We start from the raw sequence: 19905 nt of genomic DNA on the forward strand, positions 1-19905 counted from the left end.
TCTTTCTTTCTTTCTTTCTTTCTTTCTTTCTTTCTTTCTTTCTTTCTCCAGAAATCTGTTAGTAAGAAAGAATTTTTACTTCTCTAATTTCTGTGTTTCCTTCCTGGTTTGTTCTCAGAGTACTGGTATCCTGGTAGCTCTATTTCTCCAGACTGAGAAAGAAGGTCTTCTCCTAAAAAAACCCAGTCAGAAAGGAGGAACAACAGTCCCTAGCCATCATGGCCTTAGCTGGCAATGGGAAAAGTGGCCAAGACCTAAAAATACATTGCAACTGAGTCAAAAGACTCTTTTTTGTGTAATGACTAAAGTGCACAGCTTTGAGTTTTGAAATTGAGTAATTCTTCATTTTGTTCATTCTCCCTCTCTTGCTCTCATGATCCTTGTCACAGATGTCTTTTGGTGCCTCACAGATCACCACAGTGCTCCTTAACTGGTCCATTAAAGAGAAAAGTTCAGCATGATGAAATCCATGGTGCCCCTGAAAGCTGGTGGCAGGCAAGCGAAATCTGTGTAAACCACTGGGATCTCTTGCTCTAGCTTGCCCAATTCAAATTACAGAGGGACGTCATCACTGAGGCAAGTTTTTAGTAGTTTGCATGTAGGACGCTGCGGGTGAAAATGCAGCATTTGTCCCCAGAGTGTGAAGTTAGTGTTCCTTCATCGCTCTATGGGCAGAAGCTGTTGGAGAGGGAGGTATCCATGGCTGGCCTTGGCCGTGGCTCAGGATGGAGCACCCAGCAGATAACTAGCTCACAGAACTTCCTGGCATTCTCACATCCCCCATCCTTCCTCCTACTGTAGCCCAGGTTTTCACCCAGCAAAGCAGAGGGTGTACCTTGTGATAAGCTGATTGGGTTCCAGTGGCAAAGAGTTTCTGTGACACACTCACAGAATAGCAGGCGCTAGAATGAGCACAGATGACAAACTGCCCCGTGCAAGTTGCAAGACAAGTTCCTCAATGAGTGGTGGAAATGCTGAAATCGATGGCCAAACTGATTTCACTCTGTTGAAACTGTTGAAACTTCTTGTTCACAAGAAAAATACATATCTTCCAATGCTGTGGGCTTCGGTGTAGCCTTTCTGAGTTTGTAAGCTGGTCACATTTAACCAGTTACCACAAATTGATTCTGGAGCCTTCTGTTTAGAAACCTACAAGATACATCCCAGGCAATCGTGCTATCTCCATCAAGCACTGAACGAACTGGTCAATAATCACCTGTGCAAAAACATACAGAGATCTTTTGTAGTACTCCTGATAGTTTTATGAGCACCTCTGCATAAGGAATAGCTGTATGACGGACAAATGGAATACAGATGTTCATTATGCATATGTAAAATGTGTATACATATAATGTATATATTATACAGGTAGATCTATATATGCGTGTGCACACTGGTGTATTCCACGCAGCTCATTTTCTTACTGAATGCATCATTGATACAGATTAGTCTACATTTTTAAACCAGTCTTAACTAAATTCATGCAGCTTCTGTCCAAAGGTCTGCTGTGTAGATAACTGCAAACCCCATGATAATCACCCTGGCACTTGGCAAACCCAGGATAAACTCCCTTCTTTTCTTTTTTCAAGAACTAAGGAATTTTTGGATGCACTACAAGCAAGTTACAGTGGATAGTACTTGGCTGATCAGAAGATTTTTACTGAGTTACAGTGTGCTCAGTTACGATTTCCTCACTTCACTGGTGGGGAAGCTGAGGAACCAGGGGTTAGAAAAATCTTGTGCAAGGCTTCAAGGAGTGTTGTGGAGAGCTGGGGCTTGATACCAGGCTCATGGAGACCCTGCCCAGGGCCCCACTTGCAAACGCTGTGTTGTATCAGTGTCATTTACTCAGCATATGCCAGTCTTTGCCCTAGAGATGATGTACTCTAACACAGCCATGACTGGATTTTACTTCTCGTAGGCAGTGCATTTGTGGACATCCTCTTCCGTGGTCACAGGAAGGACAGTGCTAGCTAAAACACCTAACAAGAGAAACACTGTCCTGACAGGCAGTTTTTGGTTGGTTTTTTTTTTTTTTTTTTTTCTGTTTATTTTCAGGCTGATACGTTCAGTTCTCTTTTTGCTGGGTAATATGGCTGGCTGGACAAAAGCATGTGCACAGGGATGCGTTTGTTCTCACTTTGTAAATGCATCTCTGTGTGCAGTATTCTTCCCATGTGCACACAGGTTGTATACATACATACAGAACAGGAAAATAGTTGAGTTATGCATGTCCAGAGCTGACTGAACATGGCTGTGATGGGAAGACCTGGCCAAGAAATGGATATGAGAGCACGCAAACAGTGGGGAGAGCCCACTGGTAGCTTCTGCTTGGGCAGCTCGTGCCATCCATCACCGTTTGTCAAAGCCAGCTCATGTAGCTCTTTGTCATGGGAACAGCATGTAAGCTCCAGCAGTTCTGGCCACGCTATCAGCTTTAGAAACACGGGTGCTGGAGAACAGCAGCCTGAGTTAACGATAGTCTGTCTTGAAGGCATTTCCATGAGTGGAAATCTCTTTCAGCAGCTGATGAACATCGTAGGGAAGCAGGCTGGAGCAGCAGGAGGTAGCAGAGTGGGTGCACCATGTATGAACTGAAATCTGGGAATCTGATGGTTACCAGCACCTATTAAAAACAAATCATAAATGGCAATACCAGATACAATTGCACTGAGATGGCAGAGGTCCTTAGGAGTCCTGATGGGCTGCCGATAGCCGGTTGAAACAAATTGCCCGGTGCTGTGATACCTCAGCTCCCAATAACAGAGGGCAAATGGCCTTCTAGGGGGAGTTATAGATTTTCCTTTGAGATATGGAAAGGGAAATAAATTAAATTATGTTCGAACATAGGGTTCTCTCTCACTCTCTCTCACAAAAAGAAGGAGAGAGAGAAAGAAAAAAGGAAATGAAGGAAAAGAGACAGTAGCAGAAAATAAGCTTCAGCAGGCATTTGCAATTTAATTGATATTTGGCAGCAGGAAGCCAATCAGTATAAGTAAATTGACGTTATAAGATAAAAATGATCGTTTAATGGGCTGCCTTCCCCTATGGATGCGGCAGACCAAATAAATACCGCCGTGCCGGCTGACGCAGCGTGGCGGCTGTTACTGGGCACAGCCTGCTGCCGCTGAACTGGCAGGGTTCTGTGTGGGCTGCAGTTTATTTTTATGGCATCTGTCTGCTCCCCGAGAGAAGGCAATGAGGGGTTGCACATTGATTGCTGCTCCAGCCAACGGCAGTGTGGAGAGAGGGCCGTAATTAATGACTTTATTTGCTGGAGCACCGCTGAGAACGATTGAGTTTGTTATGGTAGGAGCCGATGCCAGCTTTCCTGGAGGCACGGAGAGGTGTGTGAGTGCGGAAGGTGAGGAGAGGTCCTCAGTGAGATGCTGGCAGCCATCGCAAGGCTTTGGCCGGGTGGGTGGGATGTGTCCCATGGACAGGGGCTGCTGAAGGCTCGGCGGCCAGGGGCATGCTTGCACGTTCATCTTCGTGGTGTGAGGCCGAGCAGGCTGTAGGCCATTGCCCCACCACAGAAATGGGCAGAGCTGCCACGGTTCCTTTAGGGGAAACAAACCCTAGCCCATCTTGCAGTGCTGCATGGAAAGGCTCTGTCTTTCCCTGTCGAGTGGCAATAGAGTTGCACAGCCTGTCCCTCCCTTTATTGCAGCTCCCTATGGTCAGTGTGTTATGTACCTTCCATGCAATGGTAGCAAACCTTGTTTCTGAAGTGAAGTGTTTCTGAAGTGAAAAATTTCCTTCCTCCCTTTCCCCCTTTCTCCTTCCCTCTGTCCCTATGAATTTCAAAAAACACCTCCAACTCTCCCCTATTTGTTTTCCTGTTCTGCTTTAGCCAAGAATTACAACAAAGAATAAACACACCATACATAGAAAATAAAGACTCTCCTTGAATCTGATGAAATTTAACAGGTAAAGCTGTAGTATTTTTAAAAAATGTATTCTCTTTTGCCCTTCTTTTGAGGGCTGGCTGAGCTGGTCTGTTAAACTACATAGGATTGCAATAGAAAAATGCCCTAGAAAGTGCATGCAATGTGCTGTGCTGTAAGCACAGGCAGCAGTGCGGTGCCCTGCAGGAGATGGACAGGCTGGGTCAGCTGTGTTTGAGCAGAGATGGTCAGGAGATGGAGCATATGGTAGGCTAGGAGGGGTTGATGGTCGGCCTTATGCAGATGCAGCAATGGCAGGTGTATTTACTTTTGAGTGGTTGCACATATATATCTCTAAAAGCTGTTCAAACACTAAAATCATGTAGAACTGGAAAACTAAAATAATTTTTAATTAAGAGCGTCACGATGGGCTATTTCAGCTCATTCAGGATTTTCCCTGCTCAGGCTTCTGTGTAAGACGGTTCTTCAGAAATGATCCCCACTTGTGAACAAGGGCTCAGATTCAGTCAGTCTGTGATTTCCAATGGATGGAAAGCCTCAAAAAAAAAAAAAAAAAAATCGCCATCCATGCGGATGTATGGTGCAGTCAGGATCACATTCGCTGCTGTTGGCATCTGTGGCATGGAGCAAAAACGAGAGAGACCTGTGTCTGTCATGCTGGACCTTTGCTCTCAAACCGACATTACATATTCATAGAAATTATTCACTTGCCGTCAGCTGGCTGTCGTGAAGAAAGAGGTAGCATTCAGACTCAGCAGTCCTTGGAAATAATTTGCCAAGTTCTGGTCATATTATTGCTGTCATTTTTTTCCTGGAGGAGTTAATGCATTATGTGGAAGGCGAATAAGGCAGTCCAGGAGAACTCTTGGCTCACACGTAGGAAAAGAACCACCTCTGACAGTGGTGTGGTGGAGCTGCTCCCCATCCCTCGGCACTGCTGCAGGAGCAGCTCACCTATGGGAGTCTGCTGCCAGCATTCTGGTGGTGCAGCCCCAGAAGGGACCCCCAGGCCCCCCATCAGCAAGGCAGGAAATAATGGGGATGCATACAGTCCACAGCTCCCTAATAGGAGTGTTCCTGTGATAAGCTCACTGTCAGGGGAATTGTACAGTAGACTGCTGAGTTTACTGCGTGATAAATAATTAATGTTTAGATGACACTAATTAATTACAGTAATTAGCAAAGAGCTACGCTATTTTCCCTTAAACGTAGGATCTTAGTTCATCATTTTTGTTTCAGTGCCTCAGAACGTTTAAGGCAGAATTGTAAAACAAAAACATCCACAGCAAAACGTTATTTATCTTCTGTCACTGATTGCTTTTTTTGTCATCTTCCCTTCTGCGGCTTTTAAAAGAGCCAAGTAGCACCGAGCAGTAAATACACCTGAAAAGCTAAAATAGTGTCAGTGGGAGCAAAAGCACCGTTCTGCTGCTTCAGAAGCTGAACTAAGGGGGAAACCTCTCTGCTTTGGCATTGCTGGTTGGAGATGGAAGGAAGGCAGGCAGTGGTGCTGGCAGTGCACCCAGCGTTCTTGCACACCTCCTTAAGCACAGAGCAGGGCTGTGCAGCAGAGTGCACGCAGGCACACCGAGAAGTGGAAGGCAAATGTGTAGCAGTGGTTCCTAAATGTGAGAAGTTGTCAACAATTTTTGAGGTCTACCAACCCACGCTACAGAGCTGCAGAGGGTTTTCAAAAATTAATGACACCACTCAACTAATGGATGTGGATAAAATGCAGAAAAGCATGTTTAAATTCGCACTCGGTGTAACCTGTATTTAAAAATTATTCCTGTGGTTTGTGTTCTGCATGTAAGCCATGCTGCTGAATACACTGGAGAGATTTCTTTGTTCAGCATTAAGCGTTTGCAGGCACGAGGCTGCAGCCCTTGGTGTTGTGAAACAAGTCTTTATTTAAACTTTGCACGTCAAAAATCCATAGTTAGCAGTGGCTTTTTGTACAAGCTGCTTGTGGAGAAGGTGCTAGAGACCCCGCAGTGCTCTCAGTACCAGTGAGTCTGGCACACGGTGACAGCAGCGTGGGTCAGCCCTGCACTGCCTCTATTATCTCCAGGTAACTTTTGCAGAGATTGCTTTGCAAAGTATTCAGGATATCAAGTGGAAATTATGCCTTACTGTTTTCAACTTGCATGGAAAGATTAGTTTCGACTGTTGTAAGTTGAATAATAGCCTGTGTTTTTCTCATCAAGTGTCATTTCTTGCAAGGGAAGAAATTTGGCTGTCCCTGTCAGTGACACTGAGGGATGATTGTCGCCAGGCTGCAGGTGCTACTGGTCACGCAGAGCCTGCACTCTTGCAATGTTCAAACCTCCTGTAGCAACCTTTTCTGCTCCTGTGCTTCGGTCTGGCAAGGCCAGATCAGAGTGCTCTGCAGATAACTGAATCCTCCATGATGGGGAAGGAGGGCTCTCCTCTCCTGTTCTGCTGCTGGTGCAGCACGGTAGTGCCTGCAAATGCCTGCAGGAGAGCAGAGACTGCCTGCCCTGTGCAGCACTTCTCTCTGTATGCCATCAGCGCAGAGGTTTCTTAGGGCTGTGCACTCTCCGTCTCCTGTAACAGCAGACGGGGTCGACATTTCCAAAGCTAACCAAATTTCATCTTCAGTGTCGCTAAGTGCGTATAGAAACAATATTTTGGGGGGGAAAAAATGATGAAAATACGTGATAGTGTGGTATGGAAGTAGGTATAAACTATGTTAAAGCAGGTTTGATGATCTTATTATAGTGATTTAAAAATGCACTGTAGACTGAGACTACATGAAATAATGTCCACTCTTACACAGATTGCTGCTGAACACATCTTACAGGAATGGATTACGAACAGAATTGGTTTCTCATAATAATTAATGGATGAACCAGACACAAGTTATTTTATATACACATGCACTGAATTTCTATCTCTCCTGGCAAGAGATGGAAGTCACAGAGGCAGCAGCCTTCTCCCATGCTTTGCAGCTGGTGGTAGGACCTTGCTGCTCAGTGTGTGTCTGTGCACCATGGAGGGATGCAAAGCCTGCTTCCTGCAGGGCAGCTCCAGGACCTCCTGGCTCAGCTTCCTTAGTGACAAGCCTTCCTTGGTTCTGAATTCTGCACTGGAGAAGGTATTCTGGGCATCATTTTTGCTGCTTTTTAAAATAAAAGCGCATTGTAAGAGCAGTCACAATGTGCACAGCAGCTCCATCAGCCCTGCTGCCGCTCCCACGGACTGGGCAGGTGGCCATGGAAACTGCTGTGGCTCCTGGTCTTCCTGTACAGGACTGCCAACAGCCCCGGGCAGTGTGGCAGGCAGCCCTTGGGCATAGGTGAGGCATGCTGTGCTGTGCAATGGGCCATTGGAGCACAGTTGGGCTGCCGTGGTAGCTCCCGTGCACGGGCAGTCCTGCTCCACTCAGTGGCACTGTGCACATGAGCGTTTGCTTCAAACAGATGGGCTGTCAGGCTCACAAGGTGTGTCAGTTATGAGATTCCTACGTGGCTACTGTAGGATTAAAATCACAGAAGCAGGAAGCGGGCAGTAACCCCATGGGAAAGCTGTGCAGTTAAACAACCCCTCTTTCTGCTGGTATCGGTTCACCAGATGCAGTTCTGCATTCCTGGACTCATGCTTTGTGTGGCAGCAAAATGGGGTGCACCTGTGGGCACATGCACCAGGCTGCGTCCTGTGTATCAGGCAGGGCTTGCAGCCATCTCAACCAGCAGAGAGCTGCTCTGCCAGCGCAGAGAGGCTAGATCATGGCTCACAGACGGCTGTTGGGCGACGAAAGTGGGAACTGTTTTGCTACTGAGCAGCCCTGTGCCTGCACGGACTGCCCTAGGCAGCAGCACGCCCTTGTGCCAAAGCCAAATGCAGGATGAGGGTTGGGCTGTGGGGCAGTTTGAGGGTGCACCTAGGCCAACCATGTGTTTGAAGGAAAGAACAGATGGGAAATGGTGACAAAACCGTGGCAATCCTGCTGCAGCCAGCAGGCGCTGGGAGCTGTGATCTTCCAGCTCCCCCCTCCCTGGTTCTGCTGGGCTAGCAGGCAGCACCAGCCAGCAGCCTGTCCATGTGGGAGAAGGGTGTAGCACCGCTCCGTTTGGTGCTGTGCCTGCAGGATGGAGCTTGGGGAGGCCATGCAGTCAGTCTTCAATGTTTGCCCAAATGCAGGGTCGTGTGCGAATGGGAGCTGACAAATGGCAGGGAATTCTGATTCCTCGGCCTCGTTGTGTTTTTACTGCCACTCTGACTGTAAAATCAGTGTAATAGGTGTGAAAATACAATGCTAAGATGGGAGTGTTCAGCAAAAATTCCTCTTTTTTTTTTCTTATTTTTTTTTCCCCAAGCCTGGACATAAGGCGATGTGTTGCAGTAGGCAGGTGCTGGTCTCTGTGTCTCCAAGAAAAGCAGAGCTGGTCTTGGTATATCTGACGGGTCAAGCTTTGAAATGAAGAAGCAATAAGCCACTGAAATGGTACTATCACCGAAACATGATTGATCAATTGAATTCTATCAGAGACAGTGGGCAGTGAGATTAACTCAGGCCTGATGGGTTCAATGAGTTAAAGCATGATGTTCATTTCAGCTTCATTTCACCAGTCTTTGCTTGTGAAATTGGTCAATCAATAGAGGTTGAAGATCATATATATATATATTGGTGGCCATCTTATAGGGAATATAATCTAGCGTAGTCAGCTCCTGACTCCGGCTGCCTTCACTGGGTAATGGAGACAGAGCAGAGACTCTATCAGTGCTATCGAAATGGCCTGATATCTTCTCCAAATGAAAAGTATTTTTGGATCTCTGGTGATTTATCTTTTTTTCCCCTCTTTCTCACTTTGATCTACAGCAAAACCCATACCCGCCTTTGTGAAATGTAGTGATTTCTCTTGGAAACCTGTGTGTGATGATCAGCTGCATACACTTCGAAATATAAAGTTTCTTTTTAGTAATACTGTCATTTGAAAAAATAAATAACGGAGCTTAGAGAACTCAGATGGTGTGAATACAAAGGTCTCTCACAGCATCTATGATTCAGAAAGTAATACCTTCCTAGGAAGGCCAGCAGACCGCTTGCTGCCAAATGCACATGGGCCTGAGAAGGTGCCATAAAAATTCTGTTTGCATTTTAAACAAAGCCTCCCTGAGTGGTAATTAAACAAAGTCTTCATCTTCTCTGGGCTAATTTACAGACATGCTACAAGGAAACAAATCACCTTTTTACCTCTCGGTAATATTTCATTTGCTTCATCGTTTTTTAAATGTGGTGAATAACATCCTTCCTAATTAGCCTGCATTTCCCTATAAGGTGGAGTAATTAGGTATGATACCAAGTAATGAAATTGGACAGTACAAATTAGAGACAGAAACCACGTCCTTTATGAATATGGGCCATTCATTGCACCAGCTATTTACTTCCTTAATTAACCCTGCAAACCCAAGTTGTTTAAAAAATAAAACAACCTGAAAGCCCAAAACCAGAAGATTCTCTTTTCTTCACTCCAGGCAAGCATACCAGTAGCATGTGCCATTCACAGAGCATTGTGAAGATTAATAACAGTGGAAATACCCAGCTGAAGTTGTGCATGGCACCAATTCCTGTCACCTGGCTTAGATTCTTCTGTGGGGCTCATCTATCCAGTGCTATTTTGCAGGATTGATTCATAACACAGAAATTAAATTGTACTGTTTTCCCTCTGTGAAATAATGCTAGAGAGAATGGATCTTTTTCTTTCTTTCTTTCCTTTTAAATAGATATCTTCAGACTTTGCTTTTTTTTCAGTGCTAAGCTGTAGGGCCTCAAAACTTGCTGTGGTGTTTTGTGAAGATAGGGCTGACAGCCATTTGTTCTCCTTATTTTGACCTATGGCACTAGAATTGTATAAGCAAAACACTGTTTAAAAATGAATGATTTGCATGGTGAGTATTGGGAAAAAAATCTGTTGTAGACATGTTTGGCAATTGTGGATGTCTCCTGCAGTTTCAGAAAATGTGTTGAGGAAAGGTAATTAACCATAAAATTATGCTACAAAATGCAGTCACAGCTTATCGGGTTCTCTATACTGATCTTGTCATTTCCTAGGTCCCCAGGAATAAAGCTGTAGTAACAAAGACCCTGTTCTTCCAGGTGAAATCCATACAGGTTAGGCAGATTTTGCTGGCAGCTCTGTGTGTGGTACCTCTTCCCAGGGCTGGACCAGTTCTGTGCATAACTCCTCCTAGACTAACAGGACTTCTGTTAAGCATGGGAAAGGGCTTTTGGTGTTGTGCTGGTGGGAAGTGCATAGCATAGCATCCAGGGTTGTTCAGAAAGCCGTGATCCTGTGGGACGATTCCGACCTATAAATATAGTCTGGTAAAGGACAAAACGTTTGTTTGGGGTGAGAGTCTTCTTTCCTAAGGAGAATATGATACCTGTGCTCTTAGTTATTCATTTTTCAGCCAGAGGGTGGTGAGGCACTGGAACAGGTTGCCCAAGGAGGCTGTGATGCCCCATCCCTGCAGGCATTGGAGGCCGGGCTGGATATGGCTCTGGGCAGCCTGGGCTGCTGGTTGGTGACCTGCACGCAGCAGGGGGCTGGAACTGGATGAGCACTGTGGGCCTTTTCAACCCGGGCTGTTCTGTGATTCTGTGATTCTATGATTGGCCATCTTGGAAAGATGCCATAGGACAGCGAACTGAGTGCTTTGCAAGTAGATAGGTACACATGTAGTGCTGCTGTCAACAGAACAAAACTCTCCTAGGTGCATCCACTGACTATGAAAAATGTTTTACCTCTCCCTGGAGCCCATTTTATAACTGAAACTGTTACAAATGAGCCTGTGGTATTTTAATTATCGAAGATGTTCTAGTGTATCCAAACAGTACATAATGCTGATGGTAATTATCTCACATTTACGTAATGACTAAAAGCCAAACGTATCCTAAAGACCTTTGTGAACTTTTTAGATGTCGTGTGCAGCATACAGAAAGTCCTTTCCTTGTAAACTGAGATCCGGCAGTCGCCTGCAGTTAGTCAGAGTTTGGGAAACGCAGTGAGAGAGAACAACCCCTCTGCTGACGGGATGTGGTAAGAGAGCAATAGAGAAATTTCCAGGCTGGATGTGGCTCTGGGCAGCCTGGTCTGGTGGTTGGTGATCCTGCACACAGCAGGGGGTTGAAACTAGATGATCGCTGTGGTCCTTTTCAACCCAGGCCATCCTGTGATTCTATGATTCTATGATTCTATAATTCTATGAAAGTGAGCAGCTTTCTTGGGCAGCTGACAAAGCCTCATGACACAAATGTTGGATCTTCTGAGCAGCAGCCAGCTGTTCCGTGAGTTTCAGCTCTGCCTCCTTTCTGCCCAGCTTTCTCCCTATCAGCAGAGTATGTATGCATTGCTCCTTCATTTCAGCAATAGTGGACTTTGTTGGGAAGCATGGCTGAAGGCTGAGCTGGCCCCAGACCCTTGGGTTGCCATCAGAGACCTTAACACACACTGGTGTTTGGGCAGGGAGGAGGCAGCTCCCTGTGGTTTCCTCTCCAGGCTGCACTCCCAGCAGGGCATCGAATCCCGATCTTGAATTTCAAAACCTTCCAAAGCTCTATTCCCTTATTTATTTTCATACCTTACCATGTTGCCAGCGTTGTGCCAGAGAGGCACATCGTTCAGGAGCCTGTGTCTGTGTGTCTGGTATGTTCTTTATGTGTGGATTTTCCACACAGAGAAGCTTCCTTGGAAATGTCCTTCCCTTCCTGAACTTTCATGGCTGGCTCCTGCTTGTGCGGTCTGGGAGGAAGGGCAGATAGGGATGGGTGTGACCAGATCAGAGATGTTGGCACTTGATAGTGTGTCTTCCCAAACTTTTCACAAGATACTTGTGAATCAGAAGCCTTAGGGGCAGGGATGACAGCACAGCACCCAGCAGTGTGCCCTGAGACTGACCTGCTAGTGCCTGCCCTGTCCTACCATTGCTGTGTCCATCAGTCCGTCTCTTCCAAATGTATTCGTTGGAAAAAGAGCAGAGCTGTGCTCTGTGCAAACACTGTGGAACAAGGGCTGCTTGTGAAACACGAGTCTGCTGCACTGGATGCAAATACACTCTGGTCTCATTGTACACCTCGTGTTTAGATGTATAGATGATGCGTACACTGTTAGAGATGATGCATGCTCCCTGGTAGAGTCACAGGGAAGGTTTTCCAGGCAGTACTAACCTCTTGGATCATTCCTTCTCTTTTATTGCCCAATTTGGGCCAAAACTGTAAAAACTTTCAACTTTGATGCCAAGTTATGAATAACATCGTTGTGGCAGGGGGGTTGGAACTTGGTGATCCTTGGGGTCCCTTCTAGCCCAAGCCATTCTACGATTCCACTTGAAATTTAAAGCCTGTGTTTTCATGCTCCAGAGAGAAAGTCCCCCCTGCCTTTTGCTACCAAGCAGCTAGCAACTGGAATTTTAATTTTATAAGTGATGGTTGACTAAACCCAGCACTACATCAATTAGATATTATTTGATTTAGAATAGCAAAGGAAAAAAAATAAGACTTAAAGATACATTGCTCTCTTATATCTGCTCATATTTTTTCGTAGCTCCGTATATATCTTTATACATTCTATTCAGAAGACAGGCTCTTATTTTTTTCTGCATGGTTTAAACTGATCCTGGCACTTTACAGATGCCAACATTGCCTATTCTTGATTTAAGTTGCCTGACTTCACTTAAGCAGGTAAATATAACACTGTTGTTACCTGAACCATCAGAAGAAAATCTAGAAGAACACTTCCAGCATTACTTGCTAATTTCAAAAGCCTGTTTAGCATAAGAAAATTTTATAGAGGTTGATCTGGATTTCAAGAAGTGTTTCCATATATTCTTCCTTCAGTTTTGGAGACCTGTCTTAAAAGAGTCAGATTTTCTGGATATGGTACACAGCATCTGTTGCAGCACTCAGTTGTGCTAAAAGGTGACCTTGAATCAGTTGTTCTTTTTGGAAAATCTTGTCTGTTGCACTTCAGTTGTTACTGATGGCCAGCTCAGGTATGAAGATGGAAGTGTTGGCAGCAACGTGGTCTTTTTGCACAGATGCCATTTTATACTTGCTATCAGAAAATGTGATGAGGAACCCACCAAAGAAGATCTAAGCGTTGGTTTTTGCAAGCAAACAAATGTTGTGGGTTTTTTTTTTTTTTTTTCCAATGTTTCCTTCCTCTGTGTAGTGTGGTGTTGCCATCTGGAGTCAAAATCTGATGTTCACTGCTGTTGTTGGAGTTCCACCTCCTGGAGTCCTTAGGAATACTGCATATCTCTGCCTTCAGAACGTTGAAGATGTATTTCTAGCACTGACAGATGAAGGAAAGACAGGAAACCACTGCGAATTTTCAGTAAAGCAAACTGAATCAAGCTCCCATATTGCAAGAGGTTTTTTTTTAACTGCTTATCTAAACATTTTTCGAACTTGTCTCATGGCTTTTTAAGCCATGAGCAGCCACTTACTACTTCTGTTAACAACCTCTGCTGGAAGGAGGGGGAGATAGAGTGAGAAAATTTAACTTAGGGCCCTGGCTTTCATCATGCCAATCAGTTTAAGAAACGTGAAGTGAAATTACGACTAAGTAGTATTGTGAGCTGGGAGAGTGCTTCCTCAGAGTGTTGCAGTGGTAACTCCAATGGTTGTGTGCTGCTATTAGTGTCTCTTTGGAAAACTGACTGTCCAGTTTCTGCAAGCTGAACATGGCTCTGGAGTATGAGTCCTTGCTTCCTGATGTGAGCACATGATAGTCAAACCTTTGCATAGAATGGAGCTCAGCAAGACTGGCAGGTGTCACAGGCACAGCTATGACAGTGAACAGGCAAAGCAGACCTCCTTGGAGCTGGGCCAAGTGGACTGTGGATCTAACGTCAGGTTTTGTACTTATCTTCCCATGTCTTACTGCAGCTTGACCATTACAGGTTCTCAAATATTGCATGGCAGCGCTGAGAACAAACGTGTGACTGCTACCCTTTGTCATGCCTTTGAATTATACGTGGAGTCAGTGATGGTAGATGATTGCTTTGAGAGTCAGCTGTAATGGAGGAATAATCAATCCATCTTCTAGCAGTGTGCATCTTGCTCCTGTACTCTATGATTCTTCATTGTGTAAGCAATGAAGTACCCACCTATACGGTGGATAAAATAGACACTCATCATTTTAATGCCCATTTATTCTTCGGTCTTCTTTGTCCTCTTTGAAAGGTATTCAGGAACCTCCAGTACCCAATGGCCATTCTCTCCCGGGTAGAGATTTTCTTCGGAAACAGATGCGTGGAGACCTGTTCACCCAGCAGCAGTTAGAAGTGTTGGATCGAGTCTTCGAGAGGCAGCATTATTCTGACATTTTCACGACAACAGAGCCCATCAAACCAGAGCAGGTACTGTTCCAAACATTAAACTTTTTTTTTTTCTTTTTCCAGATATGCTTTCTCCTGGCAGAGGCCTCCTTAGTGGAAAACAACAAAAAATTATTTCTGAAATGTGCAGTAGAAACAGAATAGTGCATAGTAGAATAGTAGAATAGCAGAAACAGATGTGCATGGAGAAACAGGTGTCGTATCAAGCTCTTCAGCCAAGAGCATGTTGACCACGGAAGACTATTAAAAATGACACAAAACACCAGCTGTGTGAAGGTTAGCATGTGTTCAGATATGAAATTACGCCTGATCTGGGCCAGTCACATCAAGTGAGGGCATGAGGAGCATCACGTCTTCTGATACTCCTGTTGGACGTAAAGTAAGCTGCAGAAAATAAGGAATAGATTTGTAAAACTCTATGCCTAATTTTGGCCCATAGTTAGCTTGATTGCGCACACAAATTAGCTTTTTATATCTGGAAATGGCTTATTAGTCATTTAATTGGCCATTTGTAGAGAGAAACACCCAATTAATATGTGAAGGTAAATTTGTCGCACCTGCAGACTAGCAGTGTATTTTAAAAGATTCAGCACGATGTTTTGGAGGAAAAGTTCTGTTTTAGCAGACGCTATGCAGAAGTAAAAGCAAAAAAAAAAAAAAAGAAAAATTATTGGCTGTGTTTCTTAACATGCTTTTTGTTTGTAGGCCTCAGACTTAAATTTATGGGACACAGAAACGAAAGTGTGGCTGTCAGGTCCAACACAGGCCTCGCTTGCTGCATTTTCTATAGTTAGCAATGTAATCAGTCATTGCTAATCTCCAGTGATACTAATATTAAATTTTAGCAAGGTGTTTGAACTCCTCAAACTGCAAACAAACAGTGGTTTCCCTTAGAGGAGTCTAAACATTTGAAAGACACCGGAGAGTATCAGGAACGTGGCCATCTATTACCGCTGTGACTTCAGTATTGAGGAACATGCATCGGCGTAACTAAAGAAAAAACTCCATGTGTGGAGTGGTAGAGTAGAAGCTCCATGTGCCCTTAAGCCTACGTGTGCTGTCATTTGTTGTCTTTCATTTTTTACCAGTTTCTGCTGGCTCTGTGGTTTCCCTGGTTTGTATCTGTGAACTCTGTAAATCTAAATTCAGCCTGGAAAAAGATGGGGAAGTTGCTGAAATCAATTCAGTTTTTCTTTAAAAAAGCTCCTCAGGAAAGCCAAGCCAGCAGCACGTTTTGAAGGTGAAATGGCCTTCACGTACCACTAGATGGTGGTTATCCCATCCTTAACACCAGGGATAATGGAGGGGACAGGCACAGATCCACTTCCTACTACAGTAAGCACTTTCAGTATTGGTCACTTCAGAGATGTTTGATGCTAGATCTGTCCCTGCTTAACTTTCATATACCTTCCTTAGTTTTCTGTATTCCAAATTTTCTGAGTTTTGTAGAACTGTAGCTCATGGGATGCAGTCCAGACATGAACACAAAGAGATGGTTTAATAGAAAGAAGAATTAAAAGAGCATGTTTCTGAAGTCTGCTGGCTTCTGCAGGGATATTCAGCTATTGCTGGAGCAAGGATCTCCCTGGATCTGTATAAGCAGTTGTAACTGGAATGGCTGTGCAACCAGAGCATCAAATCTGGGGATATGCTTCTACTGATCAGGTAAAAAGGGCACTTTCTGCACAGACTGAGAAGACAAACAGATGCTGAGAAACATATTTCTGAGGAAAAGATACTGTAGTATACGAAAGGTCCCTAGCAGAATAGTTTTGCTTAGGCATTTTTAATTACAAATGGAGTTTGCTAGTCATTTGCTTTAACATTCCCATTTGCTTTTGGGAGGTTTGGCTATGATTAAGGGCTCGTGGTTGTTCGAAATGGGATTTGCTTTTTGGTGGCATGCAAAGTATATTTTCAACAGGAACATGCATAATTAATACAAATGTCTGATTCTCAAGGATGTGATATGAACTGCACTGCTTTAGTAAGCAGTCATGTTTAACCTCTTTGGTAGTAAAGCAAAGCTGTCGTGAAACTTAACCATAGTGGAGAGACTGTCTGGACCAATTAGTGAGACAAAAAAAAATCAGTTAGAAAGAAAATATGGAATCCTAGAATCACAGGATGTTTTGGGTTGGAAGGGATCTTAAAGATCATCTAATTCCAATGCACAGACCATAGGCGGGGATACCTCTCACTAGATGAAGATGGAAGCATTACCACGTGACTTGGAAAACCAGAGTTGTCTCTCCCATTAATGACTGTAGTGAACTGTGATCCGCATTCAGAATCTGTCAGTCCAGAATGTGGTTGAACTCAGAAGTCAGTGCATTAGGAACTAGGTCAGCAATGGATGCATGGAGTCCTTAGCTGCTTCTGAAGAGGAAATTAAGGAAAAGGTGCTCCTCATAAAGAGTGGGGAGTCTAACAGGAGTGCTGATCCACTGCCTATCTACTGTGTTAGAAACATGCAGAAGGAGCAAATGGAACACTGCGGATGTTGTTTAGGCACAAAAACTTCTTGGTCCCTGTGACAGTCAGCTGAAGAGGGCTCCAGGTTCTTTATGGGAAGACTCGTGTTTCTTTAGACAAGAAAGTATATTTTCCTCTCTGTTTCGCTGTTCTTCTCTAATTTTTCTTCTTTGTGAGCTGGGCACAGTCCCTGTGTCAGGGCGAGCAGTGCTGTGGGAGAACAAAGTCCATTCCACATAGCTGAACATCTGCAGTCTGAATGCGTTCTGCCTCCAGCTGAAGGCTGGCACCTATTGCCTGAATTCTTTCTGATTTATTTTCTGGGTGTTTTGGGCTTGTTTATTGGAAACTGTGGATTGTCACTTACATAAGCAGGGCTTTGATGTCCTAAATCAGAGTGCCTGCTCACCACTGCCCAAGCGTTTACCTTGAGTGCACACATTCTGTTTCCTTTACTCTTCTGTTTTTAACGTTGCTGTTCTTCAGCTCCCTTCTGTGAAATGCAGACCTGCAGGTTAGCTCTTACTTCCAAACACGTTGTGCACTTGGCAATCTGAGTTTTCATATCTACTGTAAAAGATGACTGAGACGAAGAAGGCCACAGGGAATGAATACTTACCTCTGACTACAGGCTATTGCAGTGCTGAGAGGAAAGGCAGTGACAAGAGAATCTATGGCAGACAGTACTTCATTCAGAAACAAAGTCTGTTGTAGGCATAGGGTGAGGCAGGGATCCCACCATATGTTCATATAATTAAAGATTTGTCGGGATATAATTAAAGATTTGTCAGGGGATGGAAGTAGGGCATTATGTGTCTCATCGAGCAACCTAGTGTCCCTGTGATACAGCCGTACGTGTACCTGAGTGCACTCTGCAGGACTGGCATGTAATACCCACATGTGCAGTGCATGAAAAACATTCAATGGCAGGTGAATGCTGTGCTGTGATGTCAAGAAGTTGTGAGATGGGAAGGTGAAGGTCCCTTGCAAACCGAGTCCACTGGTATCTACGTGTTACTGGAGTGTAATGTGAGGATAGGCATGCTCTGGCCTTACTCTATCCTACAAGAATCCTGCTATGAACAGTAACTGATGTTTAAGTGAATGCCTTTCCATCACTTTTGTCCCCTTTTGTGCTCATCTCATCTTCTGCAAACAGCCCACAATTGATTTGCACTGGCTGCAGATGTTGGCAGAATACTCACGTGTTTCTGGGAAATGATTCTGAGCTGCACGTAGGTGTGTGTTTGCAGTGCCATCACTGCGATGGCATTCTGCTCACGAGTGTCAACCAGCAGCACCGTGCAGCCGACACATCAGCCGGTCAATATTTCTATTGACTTCAACAGACTTTAGATCGGGGCCATAATGAAGCATAGCGTGATGTGACCAGGTTCAACACTGTGTAGGTCACTGAATTAGTAGAGAACAACTTGCTGATAATAGCAGATAATTCCCTTGTCTTTGCTGATGCTTTCACATTACTTCTAGCTAGAACTGAATTGATCATCTCTTTTTGAATTCGTTTCTGAATGATACAGGGATACTGCAGGTGGGAGCTAACCTGAAAAACATGAAGCAATATATTCACTTGTGAGATGCAGTACTGTTAAGCCTGGAGATAAATACAGGCAGCTGAATTCCGCGTATCCAACACCGCCGAAAGAATTACTAGTAAATCAGAAAGAGTAAAAAAGTTCTGCACAGCTAGTTACGTTTGATTGACCTCAGAAAGTGCTGTAATGAAGGAGCTGAGCTGACCAAAGGAGGAGCACGCAGGGAGATGCACAGCGCTTCCTACAGCATGGGATTTTAATCCCCAGGAATAGCAGGGAGTGCCCAAGAAAAAGGGAGAAAGTAGGACTTATTTTTCAGGACTTACATTTCATTTCTGATTTGACTCATTTACTCAGAAAGTCATTAGAGAAGCAGAAGGAAGGAATGAGATGTAGGACCTTGCTCCTGGTCTCTGGCATAAAATTAATGTGGTTTTCTCCCTAAGGGAAACTGTCTGGGTGGATGGGGCTGCTGAGGATTTTCTGAAATTACTCTGAAAGTTGTAACGAGAAAAGCAGAGCCACTGTTTATTTACTTCTTCCCAAAACTACATGGTTTTCAGTAACAGTGAAAAATATGGAGCATATCTCTGATCAAAAGAAAATGTGGAGCAAAAAGTGGCTTGGAAGGCAGGTCTGCAGTTTTTACTGCTCCTCTTCTATCAGCTGAAACAACTTCTGATTCAGGCTATGGCTTCATTGGTGGGAAGAAAAAAAACCACCAGAAACAAAACCAACTCTAAAATCCAGCCTAAGAAAGCATGTCGGGAGAGGAAAAACCTTCCCATATTTACTCTCAGTAGACTATTAAGCAACACGAGGCTATTAATTTGGCTTTTGAGTCTTCACTGAAGCCCATAAAAGTGCACAGTTGTCAAATGGAGTTCGTTTTAATTTCCTTTCAATCACAGTAAATTATTCAGGTGATAAATCAGCTGGAGTAGCCTCCTGGCTGTAATAGAAACCCTAATTCCTGGCTAATTATCCAGCCCATTGCTGCCAGCAGATCAATACTATTACCAAATGGAAAGGGCGAGGGGTTCGCTGCAGGCAGAGTGGTGGAGGGACAGCAGCTGGGAGCACTGGTGTACTGTGACCCCCGGTGCAGTTCAGAGGTTGTGGAAGGTTAAACTGTGCAGAGATTTCCTTCTTAGCCACACTTTTGTAAGGGACCACATATCCTCCTAGTCTGTAATTTATGCTAAAACCTGTGATCCTGTGTTTCAGACATGACCTGCAGCCTATGGCATGTCCTTCTGCCTTTGTTGGGGCTCTGATTCTTTGCTTTTCCTGTGCAGGACTGGGACAAGGTGCCCCTGCATGCAGGTGGAGCTGGGGACTGGAGTGCATTTTAGCTCTGCCTTTTGTGCTGTGGTCATAGAATCATAGAATGTTCTTGGGTTGAAAGGGACCCCAAGGATCATCAAGTTCCAACCGCCTGCCACACGCAGGGCCACCAACCTCCACATATAATACCAGCCCAGGCTGCCCAGGGCCCCATCCAACCTGGTCTTGAACACCTCCAGGAATGGACGGGGCATCACAGCCTCTCTGGGCAGCTGTTCCAGCACCTCACCACTCTCTCTGTAAAGAGCTTCCCA

At 44.6% G+C, this 19905-nt stretch overlaps 1 protein-coding gene across 2 annotated transcripts in view; it reads left to right on the forward strand.

Moving 5' to 3' along the window:
• PAX5 (paired box 5) overlaps positions 1-19905 on the forward strand; it is a 106455-nt gene that overhangs the window by 25326 nt on the left and 61224 nt on the right. For both annotated transcript variants that reach the window (XM_042882863.1, XM_042882864.1), the window contains exon 6: positions 14119-14294. In XM_042882863.1, coding sequence (XP_042738797.1) covers positions 14119-14294 — 176 coding nt within the window. The remainder of the gene's footprint in view (positions 1-14118; positions 14295-19905) is intronic.

Source organism: Lagopus leucura, unplaced genomic scaffold (assembly GCF_019238085.1).
Source record: "Lagopus leucura isolate 7727_CA_CO unplaced genomic scaffold, USGS_WTPT01 Super-Scaffold_100036, whole genome shotgun sequence".
In the NCBI taxonomy this organism is placed as follows: Eukaryota; Metazoa; Chordata; class Aves; order Galliformes; family Phasianidae; genus Lagopus; species Lagopus leucura.